This window comes from Podarcis pityusensis (assembly GCF_964106645.2).
Source record: "Podarcis pityusensis genome assembly, chromosome: 8".
Taxonomy (NCBI): domain Eukaryota; kingdom Metazoa; phylum Chordata; class Lepidosauria; order Squamata; family Lacertidae; genus Podarcis; species Podarcis pityusensis.
Genome location: NC_138033.1, coordinates 45934065 through 45946329, shown reverse-complemented (window position 1 = coordinate 45946329; position 12265 = coordinate 45934065). Strand labels below are relative to the sequence as shown.

Sequence of the window (12265 nt, the reverse complement as noted above, 5' to 3'; positions counted from 1 at the left end):
CTTCAGCCATGTTCTCTGAACAACAGGCAGATGAAAACTACAGCTGAACATTTTTTTTTAAAAAAATACAACCCACTGTGCACCAAAACCAATACCTGAGGCACTGCAACACAACTCTAAAACACATTAGTTGTCCTAAAAACATGAGAGCAGATACACAAAGCAATTCAACTGACAAGGAATAAAATTATTTCAATACTGAACTAGAAATACCACAAAATTGAAACAGTATGTTCACCCTAAAGCAATATGTTCACCCTATAAAGACTGGGTGAACAACAACAAAAAGTTGTTGTCTGGTGCCAAAAATATATTAATGTAGATGCAAGAAGGTTCCGAGATAGCGCATTCCATAGCTGAGAGGCCACAACCAGGAAGGTCCTGTTCCTTGTAGCCACCCGACAGAGTGAGGGGCACTTGAAAGAGGGCTTCTATTATTGATTTAGGGGGTAGCCAAGATACATATAGGAAGAGGCTATCCTTTAGGTAGTGGGGGTCCCAAGTCATGCAGGGCTGTATTAGTCAAAACCAACACCTTGAGTTGGGTCCAGAAATGGATTGGGCATCAATGAACTGCTCTGTTGATAGGCGTGAGACCAGGGGTTGGCAACCTAAGGCCCATGGGCCACAAGTGGCCCATGGGGGTCATTTAACCGGCCCATGGACCCCCGCCGCCTGCTCAGTTGGCTCCTGTGCGCCGCACTAAACAGGCACAGGGCAGAGCTGGGACTGCATTCCGCGATGTTGGCCAGCTTCCCATTGGCTGCAGGAAGCTCCTGCAGCCAGTGGGAAGCTGCGCACGCCTCCTCTGTGCCAGAAGGAGCGCCGGAAACAGCGTTTGCGCATGCGTGCACACGCGTGCACTACGGCCCACTGCAGGATCTGCGGGACAGTGAACCGGCCCAAGCCACAAAAACTTTGTCGACCCCTGCATGAGACAATCACACTTTCTATTATAAGGGAAGCTAATGCCACACATAAAGTGGCTACTGTATATGTGACAAACAGCAAAAGAACATTGGGAAGGGTAAAAATTATTACAAGCCACACTGGAGGATCATGCAGTCAATCCTGTGCATCATCTTTTCAGATATGATCACAACAACTTCCTGTTTTTCAGGATAAGTTCTACCTCCATAGCCATATTCTTAGCTTCTGCACATGAATTCCCATGCAGGGAATTGTGACACTGATTGACGACTAAATAAGGGCAATCCCAACTTCACCGGCGTGATCATATGCTATGTGAGCTGATGCCACTTGACAAATCTGGGCCCTTCCTATTTGTTTTTGTCAGGGTTAGTGGCTGCATTGTTCATTTATGCTTGCTCTGTTTAGCACCCGAGGGTCCTTTTGAAATTCACCTTCGCATCTGCTATGCATCAATAAGTTCTCTGCTCAACTGCAATTTCAGCCTCCACTTTGTAATCAAATGCTTAATGAAAAGATAAGAGTGATCAACTTGAAGATGGCTGGGATAAAATGTTCACTTCTAATTAACGGCGACTCAAGGGCCAATCCAGGAAATGCTCCTGTTGAGCGTCTCTGTACATAGACTGAGACAAGCAAGTTGGAATCTTGTTACCGTGGAAAATTAATACAGGCAGCTTCTGGCAATCTAGGAAGCAACCAACCAGAATTCATATGAAGAGCCAGAAGAATTTCCGAGCCATTGCTTCTTTTTTCTTGTCCTCTGTAAGGGTGTAGTGCAGGGGTTGCTAAGATGGTGTGCTTCAGATGTTGTGGGCTACATCTCCCATCATTCCTAGCCAGCATGGCCAATAATCAGGGACAATGGGAGTTGTAGTCCAAAATGCATGGAGAGTACGACACTGGTTACCCTGTTAAAGTGGATAGATTGCAAGGACGTGCATTGGGGAGAATTATATTCAGGTCCCTGTTCAGTTGTGAGGCTTAATGGATGACCTTGAGCTAGTCACTCTGGGCTATGCTTGCACCATAATGAATTCAGTGCAGATGAAGAAAATCACATTTAAAAAACAGACAAACAAATGGGTTCTACCGCAAAATGTTATGAGCATGCTTGTTCCTTCCTAGGCTTATCCCACCCCCACAATATGATGTTGTACTTTTGCAAACTTTTGATTCCCCCAAGCCTACTGATCACTTCCTCTTCTGTGTGGGTGATACCGTTTTGGCCATATAAACAATTAATAACACATGGATATTGAAACAATTACAATAAGAGATCTTACAAGAGATCTCTGTTTTTTTGTCTTCATTTTTTTAAACCTAAATTCCAAATGAAAGGGAAAGCGGAGCAGCACCAAAAGACAAAAAAGCAAAAGGGCAAAGAATTTTTCAACTGGTGTGACCCCCAGAATATATTGAATTTAATGCACGCTGTCTTTTTTGACAAGATACATCTTTTTCCTCCCCCCCAATACATTTGCCTGTTCCAGCAAGGAGTTTTCTCAGATTACCCCTTCTCACATGGAGTCTCCCAAAGGAGTTTAATCGAACCACTGAAAATCTCTGAATAAAAGCTGGTTGGCAAGACAGGTGACTATCAGGGCTGACTCTTGGCTCATGGAGGGCAGGGCAAGGCAGGAGCAACATCTAAGTAAGGCTGTGGGCAAGCAGGGGAAGCAGGGTCCCCTAGTTGTTCAGAAAGGGAAGTGGTGGTGGAAAGGAAGGACCCAGGGTCAGCTCAAGACAGTTTGCTGCCTGAGGCAAAGACAGGAGTGGCAGTTAATTCTTATTTCAGCTCTTGTAAGGGGCTGACATTCTTGTCTGTTGCTGGCGAGTATAAGGCAGAGAGGGGGAAGCTAAGGCCTAGGTGTCAAATGTGGCCCTCCAGACCTCTCACCTGAGGCCGTTTGAGCCACACCTTTCACCAGCCCTGCATTGCACCCTCCTTGAATGTTTTTGCTTGGCTGGAATGTGTCTTTGGACTGATGCTTCTTGCCTGCCCAGATGGAGGATAGTCACTATTCAAAAGCCACAATTATTGCTCTAGCCAATCTTGCCTCTGGCCCTGCCCCCTCTCCCCTGAAATTTGCCCAGAAGGGAAGGTGGCTCTTGGGCTAAAGAAGATTCCCTACTCCTGGTTGAGGGGGTGTGGGGCAGCTGCACAGCACATATAGCTCTGTTCTTCAATACTTGTTGCTGCTTCCTGCCCATCAGCATTTGCTGCCTGAGGAAGGTGCTCATTCTGCCTAGTGATAGGGCTGGTCCTGGTGGCACCAAGCACCAGAGGAAGCAGAAGAAGAGGCAAAACCTCAATATGGTAGAGTGGAAAATCACGAATCTTTAATATTTTTAGTAGGCCTATGCAATACAGCTGTAGGCAAATAGGGAAACCATTTCAGACATCCTGCTGAATGTTAGGGGACACTGAGGACATAATTAGCAAGTGTGGCCCCTCCCATTCTTCACCTGTATGTATGGGGGGGGGGGACAACTGGAATGAACCGAGGCCTTCAGATACTGCATCTGATTACAACAATAGATCTTACCATGTACAGTGGTACCTCAGGTTACAAACACCTCAGGTTACAAACACTTCAGGTTACAGACTCTGCTAACCAGGAAGTAGTACCTCGGGTTAAGAACTTTACCTCAGGATGAGAACAGAAATCGTGAGGCGGCAGCAGGAGGCCCCGTTAGCTAAAGTGGTTAATCAGGTTAAGAACAAACCTCTGGAATGAATTAAGTTCGTAACCAGAGGTACCACTGTATAATCTATCTTCACTTTGGCTCAAAATGTCAAAAATCCAGAGCCAAGAATTGTGCCTCATTATACAAAATCTCTCACTTTCCCTGTAGGCATGCAGTCCTTGCACAAAAGTTCACATGAGACAGTGGATAGAATGAGGTTCATTGTCTCTCGATAAATGACACTTGCACATCCGCCCCCCACCGCGGTTTCCTGGTTATATAAGCTTTAAGCATGAACAATGCTGATAAAGACATGAATATGTACAATGAAAGACAGGCTGCTAAATTATCAGCTAAACAAAGCAAATATTTCCCCCTTCAACATAGCCCTGGCACAACACAGATCCGAACAACTTTTTTTTTTTTTTTAAAAAAGCCTTGATTTTATACTACTATAAAATCTATCGCCCTAATCTCGCCACTGTGATCCATGCAACGGTCACCTCCAGGCTTGATTATTGTAACTCACTCTACGTGGAGCTGCCCTAGAAGCTGACCCAGAAACTCCAGCAGGTGAAGAATGCTGCGACGAGACTCCTTACAGGGTCTTTGCCGCAGGATCACATTCATCCAGTGCTATATCAGCTTCAATATGGAGAGCCAGTGTGGTGTAGTGGTTAAGAGCGGTAGTCTCGTAATCTGGGGAACCGGGTTCGTGTCTCCGCTCCTCCACATGCAGCTGCAGGGTGACCTTGGGCTTGGGCTTCTTTGAAGTCTCTCAGCCCCACTCACCTCACAGAGTGTTTGTTGTGGGGGAGGAAGGGAAAGGAGATTGTTAGCCGCTTTGAGACTCCTTAAAGGGAGTGAAAGGCGGGATATCAAATCCAAACTCTACTTCTTCTTCTTCAATAGTAGTAGTAGTAGTAATTTATTTTCACCCCACCCATCTGACTGGGTTGTCCCAGCCACTCTGGGCAGCTTCCAACATATATAAAACATAATAAAACCTTAAACCTTAAAACACTTCCCTATACAGGGCTACCTTCAGATGTTTCCTAAATGTTATATCCTTAACATTTGATGGGAGGGCATTTCACAGGGTGGGCACCACTACTAACTGAAGCCAATGCTACAGTCAAATTTTGCTTTCAAAACCATGTGTTCATATGCCCATCATGCACTGACATAGGGAGAGAGGTTGCACTGACAGGTGCTGATGGGAGTTGTAGTCTAAAGGGCTACAGATTGGGGAAGGCTGCTCTAAGAAGTCAGTAGAAGATAAACTACCACTTAACCGTTCTCCTCCCAAAGTTGGGTCCACTGGTAGCAAGACACTTGGCTGTAGCCAATTAAGTTCTGTTCAGAAGACACCCATTGAAAACAATAGACCTAAGTTGACCATGGCTATTAATTTTAAGAGTCTACTGAGAGTAGAACCAACAGTGACTACAACCCTGGGCAACTGGCAGGAGGAGAGGGGAATCAAGGTTTTCCTACGCGGGTTATTTATAGTATTTGGCAGGAAATTGTATGTGTGCAAAATAAAGAAGTGTAGAGAAGTCTCATCTTTCCTAAGACTTTGTTTGGAGAGTAGCACTGCCCCATCATTATCATCAGCAGCATCGTCATTTCTTAAACTCGCTGTTAGCATTCCATTTCCATCTAATGAATCGCCTTGCCAATTTCGCCTTCCTGAACCGCTCCCATTGTAGCAACTGACTTCTTCCTCGGCAGACACTGTGGTCATCTGGCTTCCTTGAAAAGCCGGAACAAAATGCTCTCCATCACTTCCTTTCATCTGGCCATTAAATAAATGAATACAGGATATTAGGTTAAGGCGTTAATGACTCAGCAGACCGGGGGTAATTTGGAAATTGCTTCCGATCTCAGCTGCGGTGATGCTCTGCCAACATCCTTCTCCTGGCAATGTCTCTTTCTCCTATGGACACCCACCCACCCAATGTCTCCCAGATGTCTTGGCATATTGGGAAAACCTATTCATTCTTTGAGTCATCCATGTATGAATGCATTCTCAGAGAGGGGCAAAGGCAGACACGGAAGACATGCTTATATTAAAGTGAAGGCATTTGAAAGCATGAGTTTTCCTCCAGCCTATACAGAAAGTATCCACAGAGCAATATGCTAGATTGGCTTAGCAAATTCAAAGTGAATCATGCTTCTTGAGAAGACATGTGTGTGTAAGAAGGAAGTGTGAATTGCTATGCTGGATCAGACAAAGGTTTGTCTAGTATAACAGGTGTGTGCAATCAGCAACCCTAGGACCTAATTACAAAAGCCCCCTGCAAGAGACCAGTCATCCAGCAAGAGCAATCTGTCCCTCTTGCAGCAGATTGCTCAGTGGGGAGGAAGAGGGAGACAGAGATGGGGAGCAGAAAAAGAAGAAGAGAGTAGCCCCATTCACCCCTGACTTTGGCCCCACCCACAGTCAGTATGCAGACTGACAGCTTACCTCTGAGGAATTGTGGTTCTTTATAGAAAAAAGGTTGGCAGCCACTGTAGGCTAGCATTCAGTTCAGCTGCCAACCAGATGATGCTTGAGAGCATCATCCTCATAAGTGGGCCGTGGAAGTGGGATCATCACTTCCATGGCCCACTTCCCAGAAGGAGGTATTCAGCTATATAAAGCCCCCATACACAGAGGTTCTGTTTAGCAACCGGTCATGTCCCACCATGTCTCCTGGCAGGACCAGCCTTGAAGCGTGTGAGACCTTAGCAAAAGAGGAAGATCTAGCGCTGACGGGATTCCACAGGAGTCAGTGGAGATTCATAACTCACCTTGGAATATACCTAACATCAAAGAAGCTGCAGGTCAGGAGGAACCAATGCACCCTGACTGGTTTTACCTCCTCATTAAGACCTCAAGCAAAGACACAGTGGCATGTCTGTATGGAGGTACAAGGTCCATTAGCAGCAGAAGGACACTCCCTGAACTCTTCTTGTGAGTAGGATGCTCGATTCCTCAAGTGCTCTGCATATGGGCCCTGAAGTGGTGGGGCAGCCACACTAACCATTAAGCTGCTCAAATAAAGACAAACCAGTGCGGAAGCAACATCTCTTCTTGCCTCTGTTCCCTCTTGGACAGCACCCCTGCTGTTCTAAATCTCCTGAATTTTGGCTTACTAGACGGTTCCTGATAAACTGAGCTGTGTGGTATACAAAGCAACCAATCTTTCTCTAAACCATGACCCTTCCATGAAAAACCCTTCCATGATTTTAAGAAGTCCTGTAAACTACTGCCCTTCATCACATCTTGTGATAATGAATTCCATAATTTCTTACATGTTGTGCAAATAGTTCAAGGTTCTTTATTTCAAAATATTTGTTTCAAAATTACAGTGGTACCTCTGGTTACGTACTTAATTCGTTCTGAAGGTCCGTTCTTAACCTGAAACGGTTCTTAACCTGAGGTACCACTTTAGCTAATGGGGCCTCCCGCTGCCACCGTGCGATTTCTGTTCTCATCCTGAAGCAAAGTTCTTAACCTAAGGTACTACTCCTGGGTTAGTGGAGTCTGTAACTCAAAGTGTTTGTAATCTGAGGTACCACTGTATTTACAAAGATATAAAAATAATAAAACACACTTATTACAGATAAAGAAATACAAAGTATAGCAATACAAAAGTTAGCAAAATCATTTAAAACAGCACAAGACAATTATAAAATGCCTCCCAGAGTTTAAAAGAAGACATGTTCAGCACCAGTCTAAAAATGGGAGAACTTCTCTGGGAGAGTTCCAGAATCACAGGGCCAACACAAAAAAGCCTCTGTCCCTGGTACTAACCAACTGGAATATCTGAAAACAACAAGGCCAACAAGGGTTGGACCTTAAGCCTTTAGCACCCCTGTAAGGGAGTCTAGGCTGAGAGAAAGTAATGAGTCCAAGCTCATTCAATCAGCTCCAAGTCTACATGAGGATTTGAACTCAGGTCTCCACTCCAAAGTGCTATATGGGGAATGGCCATAGCTCATGGGTGGAGCATCTGCATTGTATACAGAAGGTTCAATCCCTTGCATCTCCAGGTATGGCTGGGAAAGAACCCTATCTAAAATGCTGGACAGCCACTGCCAGTCAGTGCAGACAATATGGAGCTAGGTGAACCAATGGTCTCACTCAGTATAACGCAGCTTCCTATGTTCCTAAGCACCATACTGCACTAGCAAAATACTTTGCAAACCAGGTAAATGAAAACAGGCCATTATTTAAACATGTCATTCCTAACTTCTGAAAGCATTATAGTTCCAGAACTGCATTATGCTTTCCCTGAACCTGTAGGTTGGTTCTAACACAAGGAAGCGAGGCAGATAGAATGGGACTTGACTAAGTGTTAGAATATGTGGGCAGAGTTTGGCCATCCACCCATCGAGGAAACCTTTGGGTCTAAGACCTGCTGACATAACTCCTGAAAGGTTAGACTCACATAACCAGGAAATCTCTTCCTGAAAGCCCACATTGTTAGTTGGCATTGTTAGTTCCAGAAATGGCCAATGAAGGACTTCCTCCCAATGCAAATATCAGGATCAGATGAGGGATTTCCTTAAACTGGCTGCTGGAAAAGATTGCATTGCCCCTCCCCCGTAGAGATCCTGATAATTATCAGCTGCCTTCCATTTGAAGCAATTTACATTACATCCCCATCCTGGGTGCATGTTAATTGCAGAGACACATTAAACATCTCATGCAGTTTCGCCCTTAAGTACGCTCTTTTCTTAAGTGCACAGAACAAATGTTAGAATTAGGAAGGATGGAGTGGGGAGGAGTAATACAATGGGGAAGGAATTGGCATGCAATGTGCTTTTACGAATGTGAACGGAATCCCAGTCAGTCAATGCTGTGCTCTCTAAAATTGCCAGCTGGTTGCAGATACCATTAATTGATCCTATTACAAAAGTGCCTGACTCATTATGCAGTAAAGAGTTTACTTGTGAGTAGCACATGGAGGATTCAGCTGACATCTGCTGTCTTGCTGAAGCCATGCACACTCCATACTGAATTCTGTCTTCCTGTCAATGGTAGGGATATTTCAAGCAAAAAACAAAACGACACATAGATGCATAAAAAGAAAAATCTAAAAGATAATTATATATGTTAAAAACTAGATTAAAACATCCCACCCAAGCAAAAGTGTAGGGCTGCCTTCAGATGTCTTCTAAAAGTTAGGTAGTTCTTTACCTCCTTCACATCTGAAGGGAGGGTGTTCCACAGGGAGGGTGCCACTACCGAGAAGGCCCTCTGCCTGGTTCCCTGCAACTTCGCTTCTCGCAGTGAGGGAACCAGCAGAAGACCCTCAGAGGAGGACCTCAGTGTCTGGGCTGTATGATGAGGGTGGAAACGCTCCTTTGGAAATACTGGGCCAAGGCCATTTAGGGCTTTAAAGGTTAGAACCAACACTTTGAATTGTGCTCAGAAACACATGAACAATGTGCTTCATCATGCCCACAGCTGGTTAACTTGAAATTTCATGTTGGATTCCCCCCTTACTGGATCAACTCCACTGTTTAACTGCCTTTTTTTGGGGGGGGGGAGATGATCTACAACTTCAGAAGAATCACACAGTACAGCCATATTTGGGTGTATGGCTTCAGAATGATGAAAGTGGTGAGGTCACATAATTAAATGCTTCCCTTTCTCAAGAACTCCCTGCTCAGGGGCAGCTGCAGTTAACAGATTATGGGGAAGGTTAGGGTAGCCTAGAAAGAGTTCTCTCTAATGTGCTAACTTTCCTAGTGGAGGGTATTACTGACACGCAATCCTAGCATTTTGAAGCTGTATGGTCCAAGGCGGGCTGTGCCATGATCTTCTCAATACATTTCCTAACTCTTTCACAGTGTTCAAAGGGAAGTCCAACCACCGTAGACATGCATACCTACATGAATGGCAATAATGTCTGATGTTTTACTGTGTTTTTATATATGCTGTAAGCCGCCCAGAGTGGCTGTGGGAACCCAGCCAGATGGGCAGGGAATAATAATAATAATAATAATAATAATAATAATAATAATAATAAGCTATAGAGGTACCAACCAAACCACTCAGACCCATCGAAGGTCTCTGGCCTGGTCAGTATGAATATAACTGATCCCACTGAAGAATATCCTGAAGGATTACTCACTTGAACAGGTGATCTTGATGGACCCATAGTCTTTGCCACAGTTCTTCTTGAAGTGGCAACGCAGGCAGTTCAGCAGGCACTGAAGTTCCTCCTTTCTGCAAGGCTGGATGCCCTTTTCATCTGGGGAGAAAAGAGAGGAAGGAAAAAAAGGGGGCAGGGGCAGGTTGATCAAGCAGTGAAATATGTACATTAACAAGGGCTCAGATCTTTGCAAGACTCATTGAAGACTCATTGCTTGGATGAGAGCTTTGTTTTGCTGTCTTTCCATACAACTCAGGAGCAAAAACCAGGCTTTGCCTTTCCTTTTATCAGTCAGTGGGAAAACAGTGCAGGACACAAGCAAACCTCTGCTAATTTGAATTGTGTCTCTAAGCTTGGGCATTGTGAAATTCAAAAAAGTGCAAATTTGGAAAGATAATGTGTGAAATGAATCTCAGCTATCTTTCCAAATTTGGACTTTTTTTAAGGAAGTACGAGAAAGGTATGTTTACATTAAAATGTGAATGCCAACCACCACAATCATTAGTCACGGGTGATGGGAGGCCATAGTGTAATCAAAACCTCTGCAGGGCCACAGGTACTTCATCCCTGCCACGAAATATTCTTGGGGAAGGGTTTGGGGAGCAACCAGTCTCAGAAATTGCCTCCCTGCCTCTTTAAGCCCCAGGCAGACAGAGAAATCACATCTCAGTCTTGGCTGGCTCAGCATTCACAGCTGGGCCCTGTTTTCTGCTGCCAACATTCACTGGCAGTTGGAAGGCAGAGGGCACAGGGGGCCCTTGGCACCTGCCAGTTTTTCTAGGGTGGGCTTGGGTGGGAATTCATTTTGATATCCCAATATTTTGGAATGTATCCAGTCCTAGTCCTACTCAGAACAGACTCAATGAACTTAAAGAAAAATACCTTAGGTAGAGTGGAATTATATGAGTTGGTGGTATATACATAAATCAAATAAATACCAGCATCCTTGCCACCCCCTGGGCTCAGGCCACCTTCCTCTCTTAATACTTTGGCACCATGCGATGATGTAATGGAATAATTTGAAAGTGAAAATAAATGAGAGGCTGACCACAAACCAACTGCTCTTTGCAATCAAGGATTAGGAGACTGGTAGCCCAGCCTTCAGCCAGCCGTGCAAAAGGCAGGCTGCCTAAATCAGGTTTTTGTTTCTCTTCCTGTCTATTTAATTCAAGGCCTTTGTGTCAGCTTTCATAGCCCAAAGCCCATGCAGTTAGGCGTAATTGTTCGTGATTTGCAATTCTCCATACAGCTGCTCCAGCAGAAGATGTCAGTACCCCCAATGCATTTCCCAAATATCACTGCCTCTGACCACACGCTGGTTTTGTATGGCTTAGGCAGCCACAGGCTTGCAGAAACCTGGAGGCCCAGCTTTGCATGGAGACCCATAATGAGATCAGTTTGGCTTCTGTGCTTTTAGCACTTGGCGGATAAACGTTCTCTACGCAGCCAAGTCATTAGTGGCAGGTATCTAAAAGTCAGAATCTTGGAAACAAGGGCATTTCCCCAACAAGGACAGTGTTGACTCAGCCTCCTCTAAGTCGCACAACATATATACACCAATCTAGCACTCTTTACAGGAATATTAAAACCCCCCCAAGACAAGACTGTCTTACAAATAGCTGCTCACAACCTACAACTATTTGAGTAGCCATGTGCCCACAAATACTTAACGTCCACAAATATTACGATGGCCCCAAAATGAAAAACGATATTCCAGTCTGCAATAGGTGTTATTTATTTTTTGGTGGGGAGAGTTTGAACTTTATTGCTAGCTGGGAAGAAACAGTACTGAGGTGCTATGAAGGTTGTTTTGGAAAGACTGGTGCTGCTTTAGATGACCACAGTGTCTATGTCTCTGCTTGCTTCCCACCTGCTCAAACTGTAGGTTTCTAACAACGCAGGCTGATCAGCAGAGCAGCAGGCAGCAACACAGAAAAACACGTGTTTTTCAGAACACACAGCTAGTCCTGAAAAAGCATCCTTCTCCCTTCTCAACAAAGCAGCAGCTAGTTATTACAAAAACAATTCAGGTTTCTAGTACTCATCTCGCCATCCTCTCAAAAATCTTATTTGGTAAAAAAAAATCTAATACCCAATGATGACTGGGCATGTTCAGTGGACACTGAATGCTGAGTTGCTGTTGGAGCAAAAGATGGAAAACTGGATAGGGGGGATGGAATGGAGTTTCCTGGAAAAGAGCAGAGCTAGGTATAACCCTGAATAGGAATATTCCATTTTTATGGATTCACAAGGCCCTTTCTCGTCTCAGTATGCAATCTTATTGCTGATATAAATCGTATCATATTCAAGATTTGCCTGCTTCATGTCTCTTCTGTGCAATAACCTGATTAGTTTCCAAAGCCATATGAAAAAATCCTCACCTTCTTGTTGTTGCAGCCGCTTTCCTTCCCACCCCCACCCTCTCCTTATTATAAAATGCTCTTTGGCTTCACAGTACATGGAAGCTGTGTTTGAAAATAAAATTGCACCAA

At 44.5% G+C, this 12265-nt stretch overlaps 1 protein-coding gene across 2 annotated transcripts in view; it reads right to left on the bottom strand.

The window, feature by feature from the left end:
• BEAN1 (brain expressed associated with NEDD4 1) overlaps positions 1 to 12265 on the bottom strand; it is a 46168-nt gene that overhangs the window by 18121 nt on the left and 15782 nt on the right. For both annotated transcript variants that reach the window (XM_081015673.1, XM_081015674.1), the window contains exon 3: positions 9753 to 9872. In XM_081015673.1, coding sequence (XP_080871799.1) covers positions 9753 to 9872 — 120 coding nt within the window. The remainder of the gene's footprint in view (positions 1 to 9752; positions 9873 to 12265) is intronic.